At 40.2% G+C, this 24,211-nt stretch overlaps 2 protein-coding genes across 8 annotated transcripts in view; one reads left to right on the forward strand and one right to left on the reverse strand.

The window, feature by feature from the left end:
- Positions 1-99: 99 nt before the first annotated feature.
- On the reverse strand, positions 100-9,496 carry BLZF1 (basic leucine zipper nuclear factor 1). Of its 3 annotated transcripts, none has more exons than XM_068959648.1 (7): positions 9,343-9,496; positions 7,524-7,584; positions 5,912-6,351; positions 4,956-5,155; positions 3,131-3,259; positions 2,295-2,514; positions 100-1,556 (listed from the first exon to the last, which is right to left on the reverse strand). In XM_068959648.1, exons 2-7 carry the CDS (start codon positions 7,540-7,542, stop codon positions 1,371-1,373), a joined length of 1,194 nt encoding a protein of 397 aa, XP_068815749.1. In that variant the 5' UTR covers positions 7,543-7,584; positions 9,343-9,496; the 3' UTR covers positions 100-1,370. The 3 variants fall into 3 exon arrangements, with proteins under 3 accessions (XP_068815749.1, XP_068815740.1, XP_009673466.1); XM_068959639.1 differs by having other exon boundaries at positions 9,289-9,439; XM_009675171.2 differs by lacking the exon at positions 9,343-9,496 and adding an exon at positions 8,480-9,286.
- The window catches only part of NME7 (NME/NM23 family member 7), a 98,810-nt gene continuing 84,043 nt past the window's right edge, over positions 9,445-24,211 (forward strand). For 2 of the 5 annotated variants that reach the window (XM_068959608.1, XM_068959614.1), the window contains exon 1: positions 9,445-9,529. In XM_068959608.1, the coding sequence (XP_068815709.1) occupies positions 9,527-9,529 (3 nt within the window). In that variant the 5' untranslated portion in view covers positions 9,445-9,526. Of the gene's footprint in view, positions 9,530-9,695; positions 10,218-24,211 lie in introns of those variants that run through there. The other 3 variants (XM_068959602.1, XM_068959620.1, XM_068959626.1) reach the window with 2 other exon arrangements.

Consider the following 24,211-nt stretch of genomic DNA (forward strand, 5'->3'; position numbering starts at 1 on the left):
CCAGTACAGTGGCCGTTGTCACAGTTCTTATATCATACTGTTCCTTTAAGCTGCAGAGAACACAGAGTCAAAAACACCCCACTTGTTTCAAGTCCAAAATGGTAACTTGAACATATGCAAAGAAAGTTTATTGTAAAGTTTTCCTCATACAAGCCAAAGCATGGCCCCGAAGAGCAAGAACGTGTAACTTACATACTCTGATCATGGTATGAGATTTAAAGAAAAATTGTTTAACAGTAACTAACTGTTTCAGAAACCCTTTCCCCGTACTAGACAGCTACCAGCTGCATATGATAAACCTAGCAGTGAAAATTTGAGGACAAAATTAAAATATGTATTTGCAGTGTCCTAACTTTCCTCTCTTTATTTATCACTTTACAATTTAAAAATAGACTTATTTGGATTTAGCAGACTCTCTGCTGGTATATCGCCTTGAACCTGCATCATCAAGATAATAAAGCCAGATGAGTAAAGAAAAATACATATTTGTTTCACTACCTGTGCAAACTTAGTGCTTCATCTTCAGCCCTCCATAGCATCCGGGAAGACACTGAGCAGGGGCTGAGCTCTAAAGCTAGTTTAGGTTTCAACACTGTAAACTAAAGGAGGTGTAACAGTCTTTGCTGAGGATGAGCTATGCCGCAGCTTGACTCTAGAAGCCAAAAATACACGGAAAAGCCCTTGTTCTAGCTTTACCCAAACACAAGAATAATCTCAACCCACTGTCTTCAAGAATCCATTTAAAACCAGTTTCTATTCATATATTATAGCTAGAATTCATTCCAGCCCTCTCTTCTCCTTGTCAGGAGGACTGCAACACTGACTATGCTTTCAGTTTCAGAACTTACAGCTATGAAAACTCATTGCACACATTCCTTTTTTTATTAATAAATTTAAAAGGCTGAATGTAGAACTGAAGACAGCCTATCACCTTAGAAAAGATTAAAAAAATGCAGCTGACTATATTCCCTTGTCTTTTGAAAATTTTTTAAAAAATATAACCTCTTAGCACTTCATTTACTTTGGTATAGTTATGTTTTTATCTCTCTCTGAATAGAATTTCATTAAGATATCCTAATACAATTATAAATCTTAAATAGTCAAGGGTATCTCTATGCTCTACAAATTGGACTGGCATAACATTTCTGGTCTTGCATTTGTAGCTTTCCAGCCTTAAAAGTAGAAGTATCCCATAGGCCAGGGAAGTCCTGTTGGCCCCTAACCTCAAGAGGTAGAAAAACAGCGACTGTGTCATTTCCAATACTAAACCCACCCTTTATGGAAAGAAATAGGAAAAAGGGAAGCCTACTGAACATCAGTTAGTGTAATTCTTCAGAAAGAGTGCATGTGCAGCTGCATTAGCTGTGTTTCTAAAGGGCTATAAGCTCTCCTTGACAGTGATTGCAGCAATTGAAAGTTACATCTTCATATCTTGTATATGGGTGAAACCTTCCAATGCTCTTCTTTGTGGAAAGAAAGGAAGAGGGAGAAGTCTCAGAAAAAGAAACTTCGGTTGATGTTTCCGTACATGCAACTGGATCCAGTACGCGAAGCACCTATGGACGGAAGAATTCATAATGAAAATATATCCATTAAGTCTAATGAAATTCACCTTTTTGTAACAGCTATGAAGGTATGATTTTTACTGAGAATAAAAAATTTTTTTTAAGCAGAGTTGAACTTAACGGGCAAAAACAACATATTATACATATTATATGTTGTTATATAATGTCATAACTAGGCACTGTGCACCTTCTGCTGCTCAACTATCATTCCACTGCTTCCAGACTAAACCATTAGTTTAGTTTGCTATTTAAACATCAAGTTTCATGCAGTGAAACCTCATCCTGAAAGATAATCATACAGCTTCTCCGTCTCTTTCCACTCATTGTCAATAAAACTGTTTTGGGGGGCAATACAAACTACTTCTGAAGTGTTACGGCTTATTCCCACCCGAACTAGGTTTCTCCTCCCATTCAACTTTTAAACTCAACTAAGTAATTTCTAGCTAGCTTCCTCCTGACACACTAACTCTAAACAAATTTTGACCCAGTCATTTGTAGTGCTAGCAACAGAGAAGGCAACAGCAAGCGTCCTTTATGTTCTTCTGCTTATCGTTCCAGGTTTGTTTTCTTAAAGGGCAAGCAGACAGCTCTATTCAGCATGCTGCCTCTGCATATAGCTTCTAAACAGGCAAATATATTTAAGTAGCTGACACAACGCATGCCTGTCCTTCAGAAAACAGGCGCCTGTGCTGTGCTGAGAGATTGAGTTGTATGAAGGGTTTTTTTTACCATTTCAGCCATTTTCTCAGCAGGGGTACTGCAAAACTCCACAGCTGTTGAAGTCTTTTTTGGACTGTTAGTGCCAACGTTTCCAAGAAGATGTGAGCTTACAGCTTTGGCTAGCTTACAATTCACAGCTGCTAGTTCCGTTGTAGTGTGAGGCTGGGCACTAGGATAGTACGTCTGCTGTCTCCCCCACTGAAGAGAAACCATCAGCTCTTCCAGCAGTCTGTGCAGAAAGGAAGACAAGCACTATTAGTGATTTTTGTATTCCACAATATCAGCACACAGAGCACACTTCAAAGAAATTGTCTCTTCCCAAAACTTAATGCACTAGTCAAATATTGACCAAAAAAGTAAGTTTAAGTATTTAAAGACAAGGAGGCAAAGAGGCTGTTCGGCAAGGCAAGGCCTCATCAGCACAGATTTTTAATACTGGTGAAAGACAGAAACCTGTTTGACATCCGGCAGGATGAGCGTTAAAAAGTCAACGTAGGTGGAAGAATATCTATATCTTGGAAGGAGATAGAGAAAACTTTATGAAATAGAGTCAGCAGACTTTCTATAAAATAGAAAGCTCAAGAAGGCTATAAGGAATGTCAATTCCATAGTATGTGGCCCTTAAGAATTCCCATCTCCAGGTAAAGACCATGAAAAAATTAAATCTTCTTTGGCTCCTTCAGCTCTGAGACTGAAAAGTGATTGCACTATCAGCCAGCATAACTGATTTTGTTAAATATGCCAGGAATAGGGGGACATAGTTTACTCTAAATTTCTGTCTTTTTGGGTTCTTCTCTGGCCTAAAGTTTGCACGGAAGCAGTCTGGTTTAGAAAACATTTCATACTTCTGTGTATCAATCATTTCTTGACGGAACTGATCGCGTTCATTCAACAAGTCCTGAATTGCGCTCTGAGCATCCCTGGTTTGACGCTGCAGAATTGCTCTGCTGTTGGTTAGCTCATCAGCCATAACCCTGCAAAAGAAGTCTCCAATCAGTAGTTTAAATAATAAGTAGTTAAAATAAGCACTTTAAAAGTCAGCTTCATCCTACAAGACAGTAATTTGTCAGCTCAAACTAAGGGTTAAACTAAGCTGCTGTCTGTTCCCACCCCCAAGCAAGGTGCGAATCAGCCTACTTATAAAAGACATATATTAAGAGCAATTTCTGTTCAACTACAGTGAACATGAAGTGACCATACTAGCAATGTTATGTTATGTTTTGATTTGCTCAGTTTAAACAATTTTATATCACTTTATACAAATGCAGTAACAGATATTTTAAAATACATTGCATAAGTGAAGATGCTGAACAAGCATCCCGACAGATGAAGCTAAATACATTTTGTTTTACTGACATGGCTCCCACTAGTATGCTGTAATCACAGCTTCTCATATTCATGTCTAGAGACGGAAGCTATGGCTAGACACTGCAGTTCAGTTCTCAGGCTACAGCAAGATGGTATATGCTCTAGATACAAGCATTTAAGAGCTACAAATGAGAAAACTGCCGTCATATTTTGCTATGCCATCAAGAGATTTGGCACTTATCCCTCAAGCAGGTATTTCAGTACCTGAGATGCTGTAAAAACCAAAAGCAGACTGTCATTTAAAAGCTACCAGTAAGAAACCTAAGATCTAAACGAACCAGAAAGTTACAAGATCAAAGGATGTTACTTCAAGCACGTCTCCACACTGGCACAAAATGTTTCTAGAAGGGACTCACATCCCCTTCTCTCTACTATTAATGCTAAAGAAACAAGTTAAATTAGGATAATAACATTTGCCTCGCTAAGACTATCACAAATAATTACCATTCATTCAATATGCTAAAACTGTTTAAGACCAGCAACTTAAAGGGAGAAGACCGTTCTATTACTATTTCCTTGAAACAGTAAGGCTTTTTCTTAGTACGCACTAAGCATCACTAATTAAAATTTAGGCAGTTATATCTGAGCACAGGAGAAGATTAAAAAACCTAGGACACTATTTTCAGTGTCATAAGTCACTCTCTGCATAAGTCAATTACACTTTGGAGGTTAAAAGTCTTCATTCATTGTCAAATAAGATTTTGACATTGAGACCAACTTAAGATTTGCTCGTAACTCTGGCTGCCCATTATTTTATGGTTACAGAAGTAACAGTAGGGTTCTTAAAAGTAACAGTCAATTAAACTTTAATGAAGAGGTCCACCTCCTGTTCCATAACGAGCTGCCCTTCCCAGTAGAACCCTAAACCACTGTAAGCAGAGTTATTAACCAACTCAAGTTCAAGATGACTTGTATGACACTGGGGGGGGGAGGGGCAGAAATCAAGCTATTTATCCTTAAGATGGGCCAAGATAATTGTCCTGGAAGATTTTTTAAACCCTAAAGTGGACACAGTTCTATCAGAAATAAAAAGCTCTCTTCCTACGTTGAAGAGAGCTGGAGTTAAGATTTTAGGAGTGTTTGGATCCCCTGCATTACCTTCTAAAAGTTGAATTACACAAATTTATAAGGAGATTACTCTCTTCATATCGTCTCCATAGATTCACACTTCAGAGTAGGTGTCGGTATAGTTGTTGTGGCGGTCCTCTGTGTATATGTGCACACCCACAGACATTGCAATGGGTGTATGTAATACAAGACTAAAGCAGAATGCTGTTATAACAGTTCTGTAAGAGAGAATACCTGCTTGCTAGGAATTTGCTTCGCCACACATCACACTGTATAGACATCCGCTCTAATTGTTCAGACAATTGAGACATATTCCGGCCCAAGGCCTCATTTTCTAAGATTAGCTGATTTTTCTCACGAGCCATCCGTTCAAAGTGATACTGCAGATCATCCCCAACAGAAGCAACAAGTAATTTCTTCAGCTCCCGATTCACCTAGAATTAGACCAGACTATCTTATAGTGACTTAATTATCAGCACAGTACCAAAAAAAAAAAAGAAAACCCTTCTGACTTAATTATCAGCACAGTACCAAAAAAAAAAAAAACCCTTCTATCTTATGAGGGCACTGCAAATTATTGAAAATATGTAACCATAAGTTGCCTTTTTCTTTCCAGAGTGGGACACATCTTACAGTGTTAAGTGTGTGTCTTCAGCCTTGTGACCCACTGCAGTGAGCATAAACACACTTAAGACATGTTCAACATATCCTTGTTCAAATTATAGCAGTGGCCAAATAGGATGAACAAAAGCTTGCTCTAAGTAACAAGGGAAGTTTCTGTAGCGTTCAAGTCCTGAATCAGTAAGATAAAGGATTAAACAAGACATCCACAGGTAATTTTAGGTAGAAATCACACATACTATGGTATAACATCTTTCACTTTGCAGTTGGATTGAGGAGAAAAATCTTTTCTCATGAAAGGTACATTTCCCAGCAGCCCACTAATGGCTTTCTCCCCACTTTAAGCATTTGAAACTTTCATCTGCTGGCAGAGAGGAAACACTAGACTACTTAGATTGTAGTAGTTCTCTGTATTTGAGCTGGTAAGTTCAAAAGCGTAAGTATTTGTTACAAGGCACAGCAGTTCTGTCATAGCCATCCTGCTTTTGCTTTCACAAGTTGCCTAGGTAAACCAGAGTTAGTTACTTCTGTGAAAGCACCTCCCCCTCCCAAAACTTTTCATTTCTTACCTCTGTCTGTACACGCAGCTGATTAGAGAGACCTTCTTTATCCTGTAACAACCTCTTCTCTGAATTCTTTAGCTTTTCTACTGCATTTTTAAGCTCTAGCAGTTCTTTCCTGGGATCTGCAGTTCCATCTGACTGATGGAACGCGTCTCCTTTATGTCCCACTGATCTAGCTACCCTAGCATTTTTAGTTGCAACAACATGGGTGATAGCTGCTTTGGGGACTAATATACGAACAGCTTCAATCTCCACTGATTTATCAGCATGTATTTTCCCAAGCTGCAAAACGCCGGGACTCAGGGAAGAGACTGTCTTTTTATGCGGGCTGTGGTGGACGTGATGGTTTGTAGTGTGGGCTTCAGCAATTACTTCCACTGATTCAGCTGTCTGTTCTGTTTCCATGCCATCTCCAGGTCCTCGGATGGGCGATGAGGCATAGTCAACTGAAATGTAGAAATAGCGGAGGAAAAGTTTACCATCTTTTATTTTGTTACGGTCTCATTGTAACTCATCCCTCAATTTCTGTACCTCAAAGTTAAACATTCTGATTTTACACAGCATATGTAAGACACTCTTTTGCAGCAGCAATCATCAAGCACAAGTCAGAAATCTAAACAGAAAATCATCTACTCAATCTCGTGTTGTTCATCAATACTGCTAATACAAGTCATTAATCTGAGTTGTATTAATCTTCATTTCACTCTGACATACAAGATCAAATAGATCTTGTAGACTATTTGTCTACATTGACAGGTAGATGCAGATATGAAAAAGAGCTAGTAAGGAGAACAATATTACTCAAAGACCAAAAGCAAACTTTGGGTTTTGGGAGCTAATAGAGTTAGAGCAGTCTCACTTCAAAAACAACATAATTAAACAAAAAGCAGCTACTAGCTAGATAGCTATGAACAACTTAAGGAGTTTAGCAGATGAACTAAACTCCTATAATGTGTCTTGGTAGTCCAGATGAAGATTTAAGAAAAACCAACCAAACATTTCCACTTCATTTCTAATCAATAGCCCCTAGTCTTCCCAAAAATGCCATTAATCTGAATTCCCAAATGTGCCTGATAAGTAAAGTGAGTTTCAGTAGACATTAAAATGGCTACTTTTTAAGCTAAATGAAACATTATCATAGTAATATATCTGTATTTATTATCATAACGCCAATTAGACAAGAAAGTTTCTTAGAACATAGCTAGACATGCTGTTTTCCCTTGCAATGTGGACAGTAATGTGAGTCTGTGTCCTCTATCCAAATAGTAATTTTTGAAAAATGCTGTAGTTGTGTGCTTACGTTGCTCTACTTTCAAGCTGCTGAAGGAGGACAGTTCTAAAGACTAGAGGAGGACTGATGGACAAGCGTACAGACCAATGACAGCACAAGTGACAAACTTTGTTTCCCATAAAAATCCAGATTGGAAATCCACATTCAAGTAACTGTTCCACCCAGGCAGCTCTTTTTCACTGCAATTATAAAGTTACATAACCATTCCCTAACAACTAAATATAAAAATAATTTTAAATGAATGAAGTCTAGCATAGCTCTGCTCTTTAGAATTTAAGTTAAAATACCTGTAATCTAGTCTGCCTAGATGTCATATGAGCCACTTACCTTTTGCTAGAGATGCCATTTTCTGTTTAGCTTAGTAGTCAGCTCTATTAACTACGTAAATCTGAGGAAGAAGGGAGAGGGGAGAAAAAGGTGTTTATAACAGTGACAGTTAATCCTGGATTACCCTCTTTGCTAATACCACCTCTAAACTCCAGTTTAGCAGCACGCTGACCTGTTCTTTACCTGAGAGACAAGGAGCACTATGTAATCTGGAAAAAAACAAACAACCAAAAAACCTTTAATTTAAGAGTTAGAAAGAGAAGGTCTACAGGACTTTTGGCGTTTGTTTCTTCTTTCACTAAGAGTTGGACTTCAACTCTTATCTCTTGTTCCTCCTCCAGTTCCAGTCTACCCTCTTCCACTGTGTTTTCCTAGTTTTGCCCCTTTTTCAAATTCGCAGCCAAACCAGGAGTCAGTGCCCTCCGTGGCAGCACATGCTTGATTTAAGCCAGCAGCAAAACTGTACTCTCAGAATGTCCCCAATCGCCATTTCCTCTCTTATCCACCCAGCTCCATTAACCCTTTCCTTCCTTATCCACCCAGCTCCATCCACTCCCAACCCTCCAGGCCACTTGTCCAATTTATAGGACCTGCCACTAAGTTAGTTTCTGAGCTTGCTGTATCCTCCCTCTTTTATTTTTTCACTTTAGTTCTCCCAGGTATTCAGGGGACCTCAGATACATCTCCCACAGCCCTCATCTCCTTTTATTATACTGTGGACTGAACAGGTTGAACTACAACTTCTTTGGCTTCCTTTGCTATGGCCCTCTGCCCTGAAAAGAAAACAGTAGACGAGAACACACCACTACCAGCTTTCTAGATCCACGACTCGTTTTACAACAATTAGGTTTATTTTATCTGATGACCAGAAGAAAAAAAAAAATTTCCCTCTCTGAGTTTACTCAAGCTACATATACAGGAACATCTTGCTCAGGAAAGTATCCTGATCTGCTTACCATCACCATTGCTCATTCATTTGGATAGATCTTAATTCTTCTGAGGAAAATGAGAGGATTAAAAAAACACAGCTGCTCAGAAAGAGGCAAGAATACTCAACAAAAGCCTGAAATTGAGCGTTTAGTCTTCACTACTTCATTTGAGACCACCTGCCAATGAACCTATACTTTCATTGCTCATATTGTGATAACCATCCCTAGCTATTTAAGTTGAAAGTCTCAGTGCAAGTCTGTGCTCACATCCTGCTTTTACTATATTCTTACAGGCAAAATTACTTCACTATTTGTTGAACTGTTACCCACCGGACTTCCCAGGAAGACATCCTCAGCAGATAAGAGAGCATGCCTTTACGTGCAAATTCTTAGCGACTTAAGAAGAGCCGCTTTAATGCTACGCTCTGCAGAAACCCCCACACGACAACCAATACAAAAAAGCCCTGTATTAACAAAGCGGAGTCACAACCCACGGACACCTCGGAAAACCACCACCAACCAACCGCCGGGCCTCCCGACCTCACAGCCGCTAACAGCTGCTCCTCGGGCACGCAGCGAGAGGAGGTGACGCTTCGCGCTGTCGCCCCGGAGTTTCCAGTCAAATCAGAGCTAGGAGTTACCCGCCCATGCGGAAAACCGGCTCCGCAGCCCACAGCCGTTCCGCCCAGCGTTGCAACAGCGTAGGCAGCACCGGCCACCGGAGCCACCCAGGCCCTAAAACCACCAAAACCTCGGGGCTCGGCTCCCCGCGCCTCCCCCCACCGCCCGCCGCGGCTCGGGCGGCCCCGAGGGCCGAGACGAGCCCGGTGCCCTACCGTGCGTGCCGCGGCGCGGCGTGGCGTGGGGCGGCGCGGCGTAACGAGCCTTACCGCAGCGCGGCGCAACGGCCGCCCCCCGCTTCCGGCCGCGCGGGCAGCGCTTCCGCGGCGCGGCGCGGCCCCGCCCCGCCTCTAGCCCAACGGCCGCGCCGCGCGCGGGGGCGGAGCCTCGGTTGCCGGGGCGCAACGGCGGGGCGGGGCCGGGCCACCAACGGCCGCCGCCGCTGCCATCGCCATGGTGAGCGTCGCTGCCGGGGCCGAGGACAGGGGCAGGGGCAGGGGCAGGGGCAGGGGCAGGGGCGCCAGTTCCGCGCTGTGAGGGCGGCCACCGCCCGCGGAGGCGGGGCGCTGCCGAGAGGACGGACGTGTTTGGGGAGGGGGCGAAGCTCAGCCGCGGGGCCCTTGAGGGGGAGGTGGGGCCGAGCCGCGGCAGAACGGCTGCTGCCGCGGCGCCGGGCCGCGCCCGGTGTGTGGGCGGCGGGGCTCCCTCAGCGCCGGCTGAGCGCCCGTCCGTCCCGCCGTCGGCTGGCGCCGCTGCGGGAGCTCGCGAGGTGCGGGAAGCGGGTGATTTTAAGGTGCTTTGGTGTCGCGCTGTTACCCAGCTGGAAAGCCTCTGTGTGCGTCTGAGCTCCCCTGAGCTGGTAACAGGTTTTTAGGTGAAATTGGCGGCTAAAGTTAAGTGGGGCTCCGTCTAGTTCCGGAACTCGTGAGCGCTCTGGTGGGAGGGCAACCGACCGCTTTTGAAAAGGAAATAGGCTTCGACTGCGATGCTCTTGTTATCCTTACCTGGATTTTGGGCTTAATAATGCAGGGAAGATGACAGGATGTTGCAGGGCACTAATGAAAACTCAGCTTGCCCTGGTGAAAAAAATGACTGAATCCCCTTTGCCTAAGGTGGAACGCAGTACAGGTGCTTTACGACGCTGGTAAGAAACTTTGGATCACGTTTTGCCCTCGGGCCTATATACAAGATACATGTAAGAGACTGGCTGATGTATGCTAGCGTGCTCAGCTTTAGATATCTGCTTCAAGCAGCTCAGATTGCTCTCAGCTCCTCCAGGCTGGGTGGAAGCTTTGTTGCAGTTACTTTCAGAACAGGTACGCGAGGTCAGCGTTTGTTCCTTAAGTAGGAGTGTGAGTGCCACTGCTCATTTTCAGATGCAGGGGCTAAAAGGTCTTTTGTTCAATCCAGGCAGAATTTTAAATATTTAAACTTAAATTAGATTTAAATCTAGTTTGAATTTATTCATGTCAGCAAAAGTTGTGCTTCGTGAGTTCACACCAATGTCTTCGAGGTAAAACCTATGCTTTGTTCCAGTTGATTGTCACTATACCTATGATGTGTTTTCAACCTCCCTTTATTTGTGAGGTCATTAAATAAAGCTAACTCACTCATTAAAGTGATGTTGAATCTTACTGCAACCTCTAGACTTCTAGAAACTTATAATGGCAAATTCGTTTGATTTGTTCTGAAAAGCCTCTAGTGACAGGAGCTGCATGATCTCGAGACAGCAGTCTATTACTTAATGGTTTTTATAGTTCACTGATTTTTTTTTTTTCCCCTAATACATTCCTTGCTGCAAATGAAGCCAGTGATTACTTGTTCTACCCTTGGTGGGTATGAAGGTACTCCATTTGTCTTTTGTATGCGGAAAAACTTGAAGATTATCACTTCATCCTTCCTTCTTTTTATGTAATTCTACACTAAACAGTTGTTGTCCTCTCAGTATTTTCCTACTGATCATGTGTTTTCAAAGGTCTTTTTTTTTCACTTTTTCCACTTTGTCTGCAGTTTTCCTGAAATACGGTATTTAAACTGGACATTATGTACCAACTGAGGTTTCACTGCTGCTGGACAGAGCAAAATACTTTTCTCTTGTATCTTAGTACCTCCTAGTGCCAAATTTGCCATTCTTTGTTCTTCCAGTTGTACCTCATTGGGCTCTCCTACGTAACTGCAATCCACTGTAACTCAGCTTTTTTTTTTTCTGATTTTTTTTTTTTTGGCCAGTTTTCCTCCAATTTGTATTTGAATTTGATTTCTTGATCGTCATTGCAGTACTTAGTCTTGAGTGAATTTCACATCATTTCTCGGTTAATCAAGATCGTTTCGAATTCTACTTCTGTTTTACAAACTATTTGCACCATCTCCCACCTTGATATCAGCCCAGATTCTGGAAGTGCACGTTCTCTATTTCATTTTCAGTGCTATAGTGAAAATACAAAAAAATGCCAGGTCCAAGACTGATCTTTGTGGACCCCACTTCAAATGGGCTCCCATTTTTCAAGAGAAGGATTCCTAATTACTCCTTCTTACAGTATTTCTAACTGCTGTTTAATTTAGGCCATGATTCCCTACTTTTCTTGTCAGAATGTCGGGTAAATTAGATTAAAAGCCTTATCAAAACCAAGTATATCACATCTATGGCTTCTCCGTTACTCAGATGGATCGTTTACCTTGTCGGAAAAGGAAATGGTACGTGATAGCATTTGCTCTTGACAAATTCAGGTTATCTGCTTTTGATTGTTGTACTGCCTTCTAGATGCTCAATGACTGGCTGTTTAATAGCTTGTTCCATTTTCATCCCCAAGATTGCAGTTAGGATGACTGGTCTCTCATTTATGAAAAAAGTTATTATGTTTACTCTTCTCCAGTGGCCTGAGACCCTCCCTCTAGAGCCGCTCAAAGATAACAGTGTTCTGTGATTTCTTTGGCTAGTGTCCTGAGTACATCAAGGACCGTTTTATGTACTGACTTCTACCTTTCTGAGCTTCTAACTTCTTTAGACACTTTCTTCTTTCCCTGTACCGCAGTCCTGTTCCCTTGTTTAAAACTGATTATTTGCTCTCTTTGTTTATTTTTGTGCATGTCAAAGTAAGAAGAGGTGAGTACATCAGTTTCTTCTACATTAGGTTTTATCTGTCCTTTTCCCTGATTGTTTAATGAAGTGCTCTTTTGGTTTTCTCTGACCTTTTATGTATTGCAGAATCCTGTTGGTTTCTTTTATACCTACAAAGTTGGCCAGCTTTCCTACTCATGCATCTTTCCTCTTTCTTGATAGTTTCCTAAAGTACCGTGAGAACAATTTGGTAGCTGGAAGATAATGACAATATAGATGTTTTGGGGAATTTATGCTACTCAATTAGATCTGCAGACTGCATCCTGGGGAAGGGATGAATTATGCAGCTGTTGGACACCATAGCTTACGCACCTGATCCATCCCAAACATTTTCAAAACAACTTTTCTGAGAAACAGTGAATCCAAAAATAAAAGACTCCTTCCTATGGATTCAAATCTTGGCTTGTTCTACAAGCCAAATTTTAGCCTCAGGAACCTAATTATATTCTGATAGTAATGGATTTTCTGGTAGAAAATTTGTCAGATCCTTGGTACTGTGTGGCTCCCAGGCAGTAGTATATATTAACGATTATGATTGCATTAGTTCGAGCACATACATACGTATTCAGAAAAAAACTATTACAATGTCATGGTCACAGTAAAAAAAAATTAACTTGTAAATGAATTAATTTTACACTGGTTTAATTAATGTATTAAAAACAAATTCAGAGTGTATTTGTATTGGACCCTTACACTTCAGTCATATGGAGGCGGTACACTGGAAACTGTAGCTGTGTGTATTGTAGAATTGGACACAATTTTGGTGCATGGTAAGGTAAGGGGAGATACGTTCTGAAGCATGTTGAGTGTATTTGTCTTTCTATGGACATCACTTTGGCCTAGACATCTGCTAATGTTGGCAGACAGTTTTTGTAGTCATCAGATGGCATTGTTTCAAATCAATTTAGTGCGTTCTAGGATCTTGATTGTATACTGTGACATGTGCCTGGTGTGGACTGTGAGCAATGAATTCTCTAAAGGAATCTTTCTCCTCTCCTTCTGAGATGCAGTGTTTGATTTGGTTGCTGGAAATATTTATTCTTTAATGGTAACATTGATGTAATCCCAGGCAGAGACATACTGGAGCATCATAAAAAATTAAGTTTGTTTTTAAGAATGAGTTTGTCACACTCTCAATTCTTGAAAGTGTTCCGGGTATAGAAATACAACATCTTTTACCCAAGCACCTCATTATATAGATGCAGAGCATTAGTGTACTCAGTGAGGATGTACATAAGGGCAGCTGCATGCTTGTGTTTCCCTCCATGTTTTAAAACAATTATTCATACCCCTGCACGTCTGACATCTGCAGACCACATTATAAGCAATCTTTGAATCCTGGGATAGGCAAGTACTATCTCCATCTTGCACGTAAAGGAATTGAGGCTCATAAAAAACCAAGTGACTTATATGATTCCTAATCTGAGGCTTTGATTCTGTAAACGTGGAAGCACATGTTTTGTGGAATTTGAGCTTTCAAATACCTTAGCTCTTTCTGAAAAATCAAAGGGGGAAAAACACACACGCACACACGCACACACGCGCGCGCCTCCATATATATGCACATGCACGTATACATATATGCATACATACATGTGTATATAATATATATGATGTAGACTCTCCCTGGGTATGTTGCCAGTGCCTGCAGTCCTGTCATTTTGATCACTATCTTGAATGTATGTGAAGATGAACAGTTGCATCTCACTCCAACAGAAATGTTTATAACTGGTATGTGGTTTTATTGTTGCTCTTATTATTAGTAGTTCATTGATAAACTCTCCAGCTTATTCAGAGAATGTTAATGTGACAATTCTTGGTTCAGACAGGAAAGAAAAAAGTAATATTTTAAAACAGATTTGATTTGTCCATGGAAAAGACTTATTTTCTCTTTTGGAAAATGGATATTAGGGAATAGGAAGCAAATCGGCTATTCCTAGAACCCAACCCTGGGTTCCTCATGGTCCAGCATGTCTTTCTGTGATCACATTTTCAGCTGAAGACATTATAAAGGTAACGCAGCTCATGGGGCAGCTGTGGACTATACCCTGGTTTACTGGAGTTTCGTTTGGGAACCAGTAATCTCAACCATATTTGATTAGCTGGTAAAGTGGGATAACTTTAAAGATATGTCGTTCTGAGCTGATCATATGAACAGTTAAAACTTCTACCACTAGACTTTCCTGAACAAGGGCATACATATAAAATAACTTTTCTTTCAGTTCTTTTCAAATCTATATCTTTTTTTTTTTTGCAAAATACTTGTCTTTTTTTTTTTTTAAAAGGACATTTTCTTCTTTTAAACTCTTCCTGGAAAAGATGTGAAACCTCCCCAAAAGATACTTTTATAGCATTTGAAAAGATTTGCATTTTTGGCCTGAAGACAAGGCTCAATTTCATTAGAGCCCAGGTTGGTAATCTCAGAGGTTTTTTTCAGCTGCAGTGCAAGTGGCCTGACGCTTTCAGTTACGAACTTGCATAGTTGAGCCAACCACAAAAACAAGTTTCCTCAGTTAATAACTAACTGTAATATGCAGCATTTAATCACAGGTAAAATTAAAACAATGTATGCTGTATGAGGAGGGAAAACAAGAAAAGGTTATCAGTCTTTAACTGCTTATTGGATGATGAGTGTTCTTTTGGACATCTGTGAAAATATGGCATGGTTTCTTGCTGAACTAATGTTTCCTAGTATTGCTAGGTTACTTCTGGGGCAGATAGGCAATGTATGTTGCAGTAGGTATGGCTGATAAAATAACAAACTCTTTGGCCCTGTGCAAGCCAAGTGAAAGCAGCTAAAAGAATACAACTTCTCTGCGAGATATGCCTGATGGAAAACCTTGTTCAGGAACTCATTTTATCCATCTTCATGATGTTAGGTGCTATATAAAATACCACCCTGCATATATAAAGTTGACAGAATCCATATAATAAATTATCCCCTTGTATAGTCAAGTCTTGGCTACAGCTTACAGAAGCAGTCATCTTCCTAAAAGTAATTTTAGATGCATTGCTAGCTCGTAAGAGTGATGTGGTGGAAGTAGTTGACAGTACAGAAGGCAAAGTTGTCTAGCACCACCTATTTTTAAATTCTGTGTTAATAAATATCCATTTTTTTCACCTAGAGTTGTCTCTCAGGATCCTTCAGATTGTAGGTAGAGTTCTTAATTTTTCTGTTCAGTTGCATCCATTTCCTTTAAGCCAAGGGATTGATGAGTCTGTAAAAAGTGTTTTTGACTGTTCTTTGAGCATTTAAATATAAGTTTCTAGAAAATGACAGTGTAACATACTATATCCGGATGGGGTACTCTGTCTGTTAATTCCCATCTGAGTGGTAACAATCAGTGGTAGTAGGGAACACCTACTGAAGAGCGCCTGGATTCTGGCTGAGCACTTTCTCTGTGACCACTGACCTTCAAGTGCAATTGTTGCTCCAAGGAATAGCCGCTAAATGTACTATTTCCTGAAAGTAAGTGTTGTGCCTGGCCTAATCCTCCAAACTATTTTGCATTTAGTTGTGTTGTTATACAGATGGAAACCTGAGGCACTGGTGCACAAGCAACATGCCAAGGCCATGCTCCGTAATGTTTTGTGGGATGGAAGCCACTAATTCTCTCCTAGCCAGCAAAATGGAAAGGAAAAAAAAAAAAGTAAAAACTGATAAAGGGAGTAACTTTGTACAGCTAGTCTTTGGAAATGCACAGTGCCACAGCTTATTAATGAGAATGAGAGCTGAGCAAGTATTTATATGGATAATGAGAATATTCCCTGAGAAGATACGCACATACAAAAGGTAGAAATTGTCTTCTCGTGCTAATGCCTATAGATATTTCCAGTGTGAGATGAGCTCTGTGAACTGGCCATAACAAGTTGTCCTAGAATGGACAGTTCTGATACTCCTTCAAAACAAGTGGCATTTGCGCTTTTGGAGGCTCGGTACTGAAGAAAGCCACATGCATGTGTTTCAGCTGTTTTCCTCTGAAAAAGATTTTATTGCCCAGGCTATTGTGATGTGTGATTTATAATATAGTCATTTTTACCTCCTACCAATTTACTAATTTTGAGGCACAGTACACTAGAAAGTGGTAGCAAAAATAACTAGTCTCTTACTGATCGTTTCAGAAGTTAAATCTTGACGGTTAAATAAAGTGTTCAACCTTTCTTTGAACACTAGGTGGTGCTCCTTTATTTGCAAAGAAGTGGCTCTGGGAGATGTTTTCCAGAGAGCCTCTTGCAGGTTCTCTGTTTGCATGGGGTTCTTTTTAAAATACCTTATTTATTTAAAAAAAAAAACCCGCAAATTTCTACTCCTTTCTCTAGAATATTCTAGCATACTTTGAAAGAGAGCTGCATAAGGGAGAGGGTATATATGTGGTGAGAAGTGGAAACACATTACACACACACTTGAGACCACATACATTTTCTTCTGTGTGACTCACATGCACATTTGAGTATGATCCTTCACAAAACTTAACATCCCTTCTGCTTTTATCCTTCCTATTTATTCTTTCTCTTGCTACAGTATCTAGGAATTGTGGTTGTGGAACAGGACTATGTTATGCCATGTGTTTTCTAGTTGCATAATAGCAATTCCATCCTTGTCTTGCGTGATACTCTCTGTTATGGCATACTATTTTTAATAACTGAATCACTGCCTCTAAGTTTGTACGCTCCCAAATCACAGGGGAGGAGGAGGGAGCTGTGATCTGGATCCAGCCCTTGCAGCTACTGACATTGAAAACTAGCAGTGGTTCCAGGTGGCAATCGCAGAGCCAGCAGGCTTCGCGGTATTAGCAGCCCTCTTCTGGCTCCTTCTACAGGTATCTGGTTTCTGTGCTGGAATGAGGAGTCTGCAAAAGTGGGAAATGAGGATAAACTAACTGAGCTGCCTCTGCCATATTTGCAGAAGAGTGAGGGGGGCTTATGATGCCTAAGTGAATATTTTATCCATTAAATCTTACTACCTTGCTGTGAAAAAAATTATGATTACTATTCTCAATTTACAAATGGATAAACTGGAGAAAAGAGCCTCATTTTTCTGAAACTGCTAGGCATCACATGTGATAATGCAGGGGATAGCTGTGAAGACTGATCTAAGCAACTTGACTGAAACTGTGCTTGGGATTGGAATCTCCTAGTCCCTGTCTACCTCCAGTGGAGACCTTTTCACCTTCTGGGAAGAGCAAAGTCTACTCAAAATTGTGATGGCAAATATCTTATGCTCTAGAAGACCAGTACATTTTTTAGTCATAAAACAAATATTCATTAAAACTAACCTGTAAGGGCTCATTAGGATTGGCAGGGTTTAGTAACATGTTTATAATTAGGCATTTTTCTTCCCATTTCTCCTGCAAAAATATTTACATTTTTGACAAATTTATTAATGGAAGTTGCTGACCAGTTTTTATCATGAGCAATTCTGTTCGCATGTAACTTGTATTGGTCTGACTTCAGTGTAGAGGATATACGACCACACAATAGCCTGCACAATGTGGTCTGTACCAGCTGAAATCTGTATTTAGTCCAACTGCGTTAGAGTTAATATTTGACACAAGTGGGGGAAAAAATAGTGTTTTAACTTCAGCACAAGCTTTTGAAGGAGTATTTGGTTAAACAGTAGCGCATAGTAAGTGCTTGCTTTAAGTGAATAAGAAGTATGTCAGCAGAGTTGTTTGCCTGCTTGATAGGATCATAAATCTTTACTGCGCTGTTATGTGCTGTGGATGGTCAAGGTAAGCACAGCATGTGTGGTCTTTGGAACGGTCGCACAAACACCTCAGAGCTAATGCTCGCCCCTGTTGGCTGCCTGAAGGTCAGTGTCTCCCTTAGCTGTGGTTCCAAGGCAACCAGGTCTTGTTAAAAATGCTTTTCGGAAGCTTATGACGAGCGGAGATAGTCTGAAGATGCTGGAGGCATTCTATTAATCTGGAGTGCTGTTGACAGCTTTGGTTTAGGATTTGTAGGTGTTTCTTTTCAAACTGCTATTTCAAACTGCTCCTAACTTTCTGAAATTGTGACCTTGCTGTTGGAAATTTCCCAGGCAACTTCTGCTAGAGGATGAATATTTAATGGCAAGACTTAAATAAGAATGTGTGGGGAAAAAAGATTGAAAGCATCAGGTCTAATTAAAAAAGTATTTCAGTGTCCCTCTAAAGAGCTTTGGCGCTGAAAAGGTTGGAAATTGAAAGCTGAAATTTGACAGAGGAACGGCCTCTATAAAAGAATACCTTTGAGTATTTCCATCAACATTAGCTTATCTTTGGCTAAGTTTTGAGCCTTTCAAAAGTGTTTATCCTGCAGATACAGGTTGAATCTTGTAATAGATGTGCACAGGTGGCCTGTGTAGCCCTGTTGCATTTTTTTAGGGTCACATGCAGACACTAGCCTCTTATTTCAGTGTCAGAGACCCATCTTTCAGCAGTGTTAGTTGTGCCACTATTGATTTTTGTAAAGCACCTAAGATGCGTGCTTGAACGTAATTATGCAGGTGGCCTAAGTTTGTGGCATGACTTGTATTACAAATGCTTTGCTGCGTCAGAAGACAGCTCTGCTTTCACTGAAATCAGTGTCAGACTCTTCCCAAGTTCACTGGAGGCAGTTAGGCAAATGCTGAGTACTGCTGACTCTCTCCCCCATACTCTTAGGGAAATTATATGGGATCATGTAATTAAAGAGCACAATGGGATGACTTATGATCTTCAGCGTTATACAGTGTAGCTTGTAACATACGTTACGTGAGGAAGAATACCCTTAAAGATGAAGTTTAGCTAGTCTTCACAGAGCCGTGAAGCATTGATCCTTCATGTGTTTTTGAAAAACTGCATTCTGACGTTGTTAGAAAAATAATGTGAATCCTGTAATTAAGTACTTAATTGTAACATGTAATTACTAAGGACTGGAGTTAAGGATTGGAGGCTTTGAGTATTGCTTCTCTTACGTCAGAGTTTTAAAAAAAAATGTGTAGATTTCACTGAGCACTCCTAAGTATTCATAGGAAGACTGGGGAAATTACCTAGTCTAGTAAAAGAAGATTTCTTGCTTAGGAAGTTGACACAACAGCCGGATAACTTGGCTAATATGAGGGGAGAATACAGATCCCTAAACCTGAGGAGAATTTTGGGCCTCCAGCCTTCTAGAGTTGTGTTCATCGAGACCTCTGAGCGTATGGGGGTTATTTACTGAACTAAGATCCCAGGCAAGGATTAAGATTAATTTGATCAGTGGCACAGAGCCTTAAGTATCTCCATGTTACTTGGCAACAGATGGTCCAGGCAGCAAAAGCCATATAAGCGCGTATAGTCTCAAAGGCATCTGAGAAGCTTAGATACCAGTAGTACTGGGAGTCAGATAGCTGTGCTGATCTGAAGGAGTAGCACCTATTTACAGTAGGGTAAATGCAGTAGAGTGTTTGACTTGCTTAATAGGGTTCCTGTGATAATTAAGAATTGTAATAATTTAAATATTAACTGCTAGTACTTAATTAGTTTGAAATAAGAATGTGTAGAATTGGTGTGAAATTTTCTAAAGGCAGGATTTGCTTTACACAAAGGGAGGAAAAAAGAGATCTGCTTACAGAATTCACCAGTGAGCTTCTGACATGAGGTTTGCTTGAATATGAGGTTTTGACTGAGAATTGTATGTAATCAAGACACTGTCATGTGAAATTGCAGTTGCCAAATGTTTCTCAATTTGCAAAGTGATCTTTTGTGGTTGGTTTTTTTTTTTTTTTTTTTTGTCTGTCTGAAGAAAAGCCTGCTGAGAAAGTGGTGGGAGGTCCAACAGCAGCGAGGGGGCTGCAGAATCAGACTTCTAAAAATGATACCATCTCATGTGTTAAAAAGCTGATGAATAGAAGAGGAGGAGGAGGAAATCAAATTTGAAGAGAGACAGAGCTAATTGAATGCTCTATCTACACAGTGTTGTGGATTTCACTTTTGTCTGGAAAATACTCTGTATTACAGGAATTGAGGAGATAGAAGATGGGTTGAGTAACACAACTTAATAAATGTGCATTGCTGAGGATTTATTCTGGGATTTAAGGTGCATTACAGTGCTGAAAATGAGAGCACGTTCTGCCACTGAAAATGTGTTTACTGTTATGTATTAAATACCAGTATGTCTGAAGTCTCATGTGCCTGTGTTGCAAAATTGTCGCTAAAATTTAGTGGCTTAGCTACTTTCTGCACTTGTCTTTTCTTTCATTCCCTCTTCTTTCACAAATTGAGACTTTTCTTTCCTTTTAAAGCATTATTGGTGATGGAAAATTACTTGTAGCATGCATGTAGAATTTTCATGTAGCTGCTTTTAGCCTGTTTGCCTCAGAAAGCCAAAGTTTATGTCTGTGCCTGTATATATCTGACCTCTGTCCCATGTCAGTAAGTGTGAAAAGTACTAGCAGATTTCAGTTGGATTTGGCAGAGGGATAGATACTTTTAAGAAAATGTTCCAAGTTTCACAAGAATGGGGAAGTAGAAGAAACACTGTAAAGCATCCTTAAAGAAGTACTTCGGTGTGAGCTCAACAACAGTTAGACATCGGAGAATCCAGATGGACATGAGCCTTTATTAAATGCCTGAGCTAAAGAGAAGCTATAGTCACAACGCAGGGATGAGAAACATGAGTGTAGAGAACCAGGCATTATTATTTCTGGTGCTTGCAGAACTATTTGTCATTTAGTAAGTCCCAAAGAAAGGTAGAAAATAGGATTTTAGAAATATATTTACTTAGGATTGTTGACTATTGTAGTTATACTTACAGACCTTCTTATTGAGTCAAACTAAAGGGCATACAGTACCTGGAAACTATACTGATAGACTTAGTTGATAAAATAGCAAGTGCTTCGCTCTGTGATAAAGCGATGCCATCCGTTTTGCTAGCCACTCCTTTGCTCTCTGAGATGCGTCTCTCTGTAGCAGGCTGGACATTGGTTTTACAAAACATACAGCTTAACTTCTTTCTGTATAAACTGGAATTGCTTTCCAGCACTTATTACGTAAGTACTCCTTTTACTTGCTAGTGCCAAGGATGTGGCAAGCTGTCTATGCACAGGAAGACAACTGATGCCTGGCATGCCCTTTATTTTGCATGAGAAGATCCAGACTTATTTAAAAAAATTACCATTTTAAAATGCTTTTTTATACCTAGATTATATAGAGAGATATAGGTATATATATATAAAAGTATATATATCTAAAATATATAAATACATATAAGTATGTGTGTGTGTATACATATATGTGTGTGTGTGTGTATATATATATATATATATATATATATATATAAACTGCCCTTAAGTAAATCGTTACTTCTCTCAAGTTAAAGCATACATATGCTTCAAAAAAGAAAACGGAAAAAACGTTTGAGCAAAGAGAGGTTGTAATGTTTGTCTTTGACTGGCAAGTTGTGATAACTTCCTTGAGAGAATTCCAAAATACCATACAAACATCACAGTACTGTCCCAGAATAAGAACTTTGTTATAGCTAGAAAAAAGGGCGCACAAAAGGTTAAGTTGACTTGTCTGGAATTGTATGGGATCTGGGAACCCTGGAGTCTTCTATCCTAGTCCCGTTTTCTGTCTTCCATCAACCTTTATTTAGCAAACCAGAAGGCTGTTTGTGGTGCCCCCCCCACCCATCCCCAATGTAAATTGATTGCATAAATAGAAGAAGGCAACTAATCAAATACTGTGGCATTTACTAATATCAATTAGCTGGACGTGTCCTGTTTGCTTTCTAATACTTATAACACTGTAACGCTTTTGTAGAGATTACAATTGCTCTAAATGTTTTTGTTCTTTCAGCTTTATAGATTTATCTGTAGGGGACCCTCGCATGTAAGATGTCCTTACGTGAAAGAAAAGCTCTCGTAACCCGCTGGTTGAGACCATCCTTAAAGCTAGTTGAAATTATATTTTTAATCTAGTGTTCTAAGTTTCTGGTGTTCTAAATTTACAAACACATAGTATTACTTGGAAAGCTAGGTGAACTGTTGGGCCAGCAGTTTGCTAGATGGATATTCCTAAAAGTATGCAGTTAAAAATAAAGCAAAGCAGCCTGAACATTAGATGTCAAGATTTGGCTTCAAACGCGACCCTTAAAAAGGTGAATATTTTAATTGCTTTTTTTTTTTTTTAACATTTAGTTATTACCAGAAGAGTCAGCATGTTTTTGGGGGAAAGCCAGAAAGCACAAGAGTCTGTATCTTTGCTTGATTGCTGATTTGCTGTACGACTTCCTTGAGTTGATTTTCCTAGATTGCAGGAAAGGTGAAGGCTCTTCATCCTCATGTAACTGTAGAAGGCTTTAAGCCATCTTGCTTCAAAGGCTGAAGAGACAGCCTTGTGGCTGTCCTCCTTGTGGGAGAATAGGAAAGCTAGTAACAGTGATCAGTTGAAAGCAGTGGAAGTTTTTCTGAGGTTCTTCAGAAAATTGGAGATTCTGTGATGATGTTTATATCTGTGACCTGCTGGGGGAGTAGAAGTCTATGAGTAGCTGCCTTTGAAAAAGGTGGAGATAAATCTGACTGAAAGTCATGATTCTTGCTCTTCAGACTAGCAGTTTACCAGTGACTTCCTTTGTACCAAAGTGGTCAATTTAAATCTGATGTGGTGATTGGTCTAGAAAATTGAGTGATCTGTGATTTATGAGCTTTGAGGAGCTGTTTTGAATAATTCATAACAGGACTTAGATACCTGGTGTTAGAGGTTGATCATGCATCTACAAAATATCTCCTGGATCCGATTGTGAGATTAACTTTTTTGAGGAAGGCAGCTGGGAAGGTCCCCCACTTCAGCCCCGTGATTGAAGAACATGAGGCAAACATCTGTCTGAAAATGCGCCATCACACACTGCAATAGTTATTTTTAGTAGAACCTACATAGAGGAAAGGTAGGAAAAAAGATAGCTCTTGCCTGGCCATTTCAACAGATTCTAATCTTGGCCAAAGAGAGCGCTCAGCAAACTTGCACACGCTTATATTTTTCCTTGAAATGTAAGTTACGTACATGTTAACACATCAGCAGGTTACCTTACACTGGCATCAGTGAGCCTCATGATATCTTCACCTGAGAAGTTTTAAAATAATTGTATTTTTGTCATTTGATACCACCCCATCTTTTATGAAACCGATATTCTTGCTCTCCCAAAATATTTGAGAGCCCCCTCAGACTGGTTTTGGGGGCCAGGTTGTGAAAGAAATATTTCTCTTAAAATTGTTGCCAGAGTTTTTATAAGTTTCAGGGCAGTCTTTCCTGAAAATTTTCTTTGTGTATTAGGAGAAATACCCTTCACTGTGAGAATTGTTCTTGCCTGCTGGTCTGTCCTGTTCCCCGTAGTTTTCACAGAAACAGCCGGTTTCTGGATCAGTGCTCTCAGGTGCAGGATTTCCCAATGACAGCCCAGAGCTTTATGAAATAAAGGATACAGATATCAAAATGGTTCTTTTTGGCTTTAGCTCAGCTTCTGCTGAGGCCTGTGCAGTCCTTTTATTGCTTCGTTGGGAGCGATTCAGACCCTTTGATTCTTACTCTTTCTGATCCTGTTTCAGAGTAACCCAGTCACTGAGTAAATGGAAGAAGCAGTAGGTATGAGGCTTCCCAGTTACAACCTAATGATGTTCTTTGTGACTCCTAAACTTGTAAATATTTGGGCAACAGGCCATGAGGCAGGGTCAAATATTTCATTCAGGGTGAAGTTCCTGGTAGCATGTGACAGCCTAAATAGAGACAGACAACAGAATATAAAGATGCACTTGCTATCTCTAGATACATTAGGGCTTTCCTAATTTTAAGAAATATTTTGATCCTGTTTCGTGTGAAATTTTCTTGAGTAGAAAGCTAAAAGGGTCATAATGCATTGCAGGCTGATAACTAAGCACAGGTGGTTGCTCCCAGTCAATTACAGCCCAAAAGCAGAAAGTGGCAAACTGGCAGAAAATCTTTAACTTCATACTTACTGATGGGACAGAATAGTACTGATTTTAGCAAAAAATACCTTGCCCATTTAATAGCAAGGGGAATCAG

The sequence above is a fragment of the Struthio camelus genome, chromosome 1 (genome assembly GCF_040807025.1).
Source record: "Struthio camelus isolate bStrCam1 chromosome 1, bStrCam1.hap1, whole genome shotgun sequence".
Classification (NCBI taxonomy): domain Eukaryota; kingdom Metazoa; phylum Chordata; class Aves; order Struthioniformes; family Struthionidae; genus Struthio; species Struthio camelus.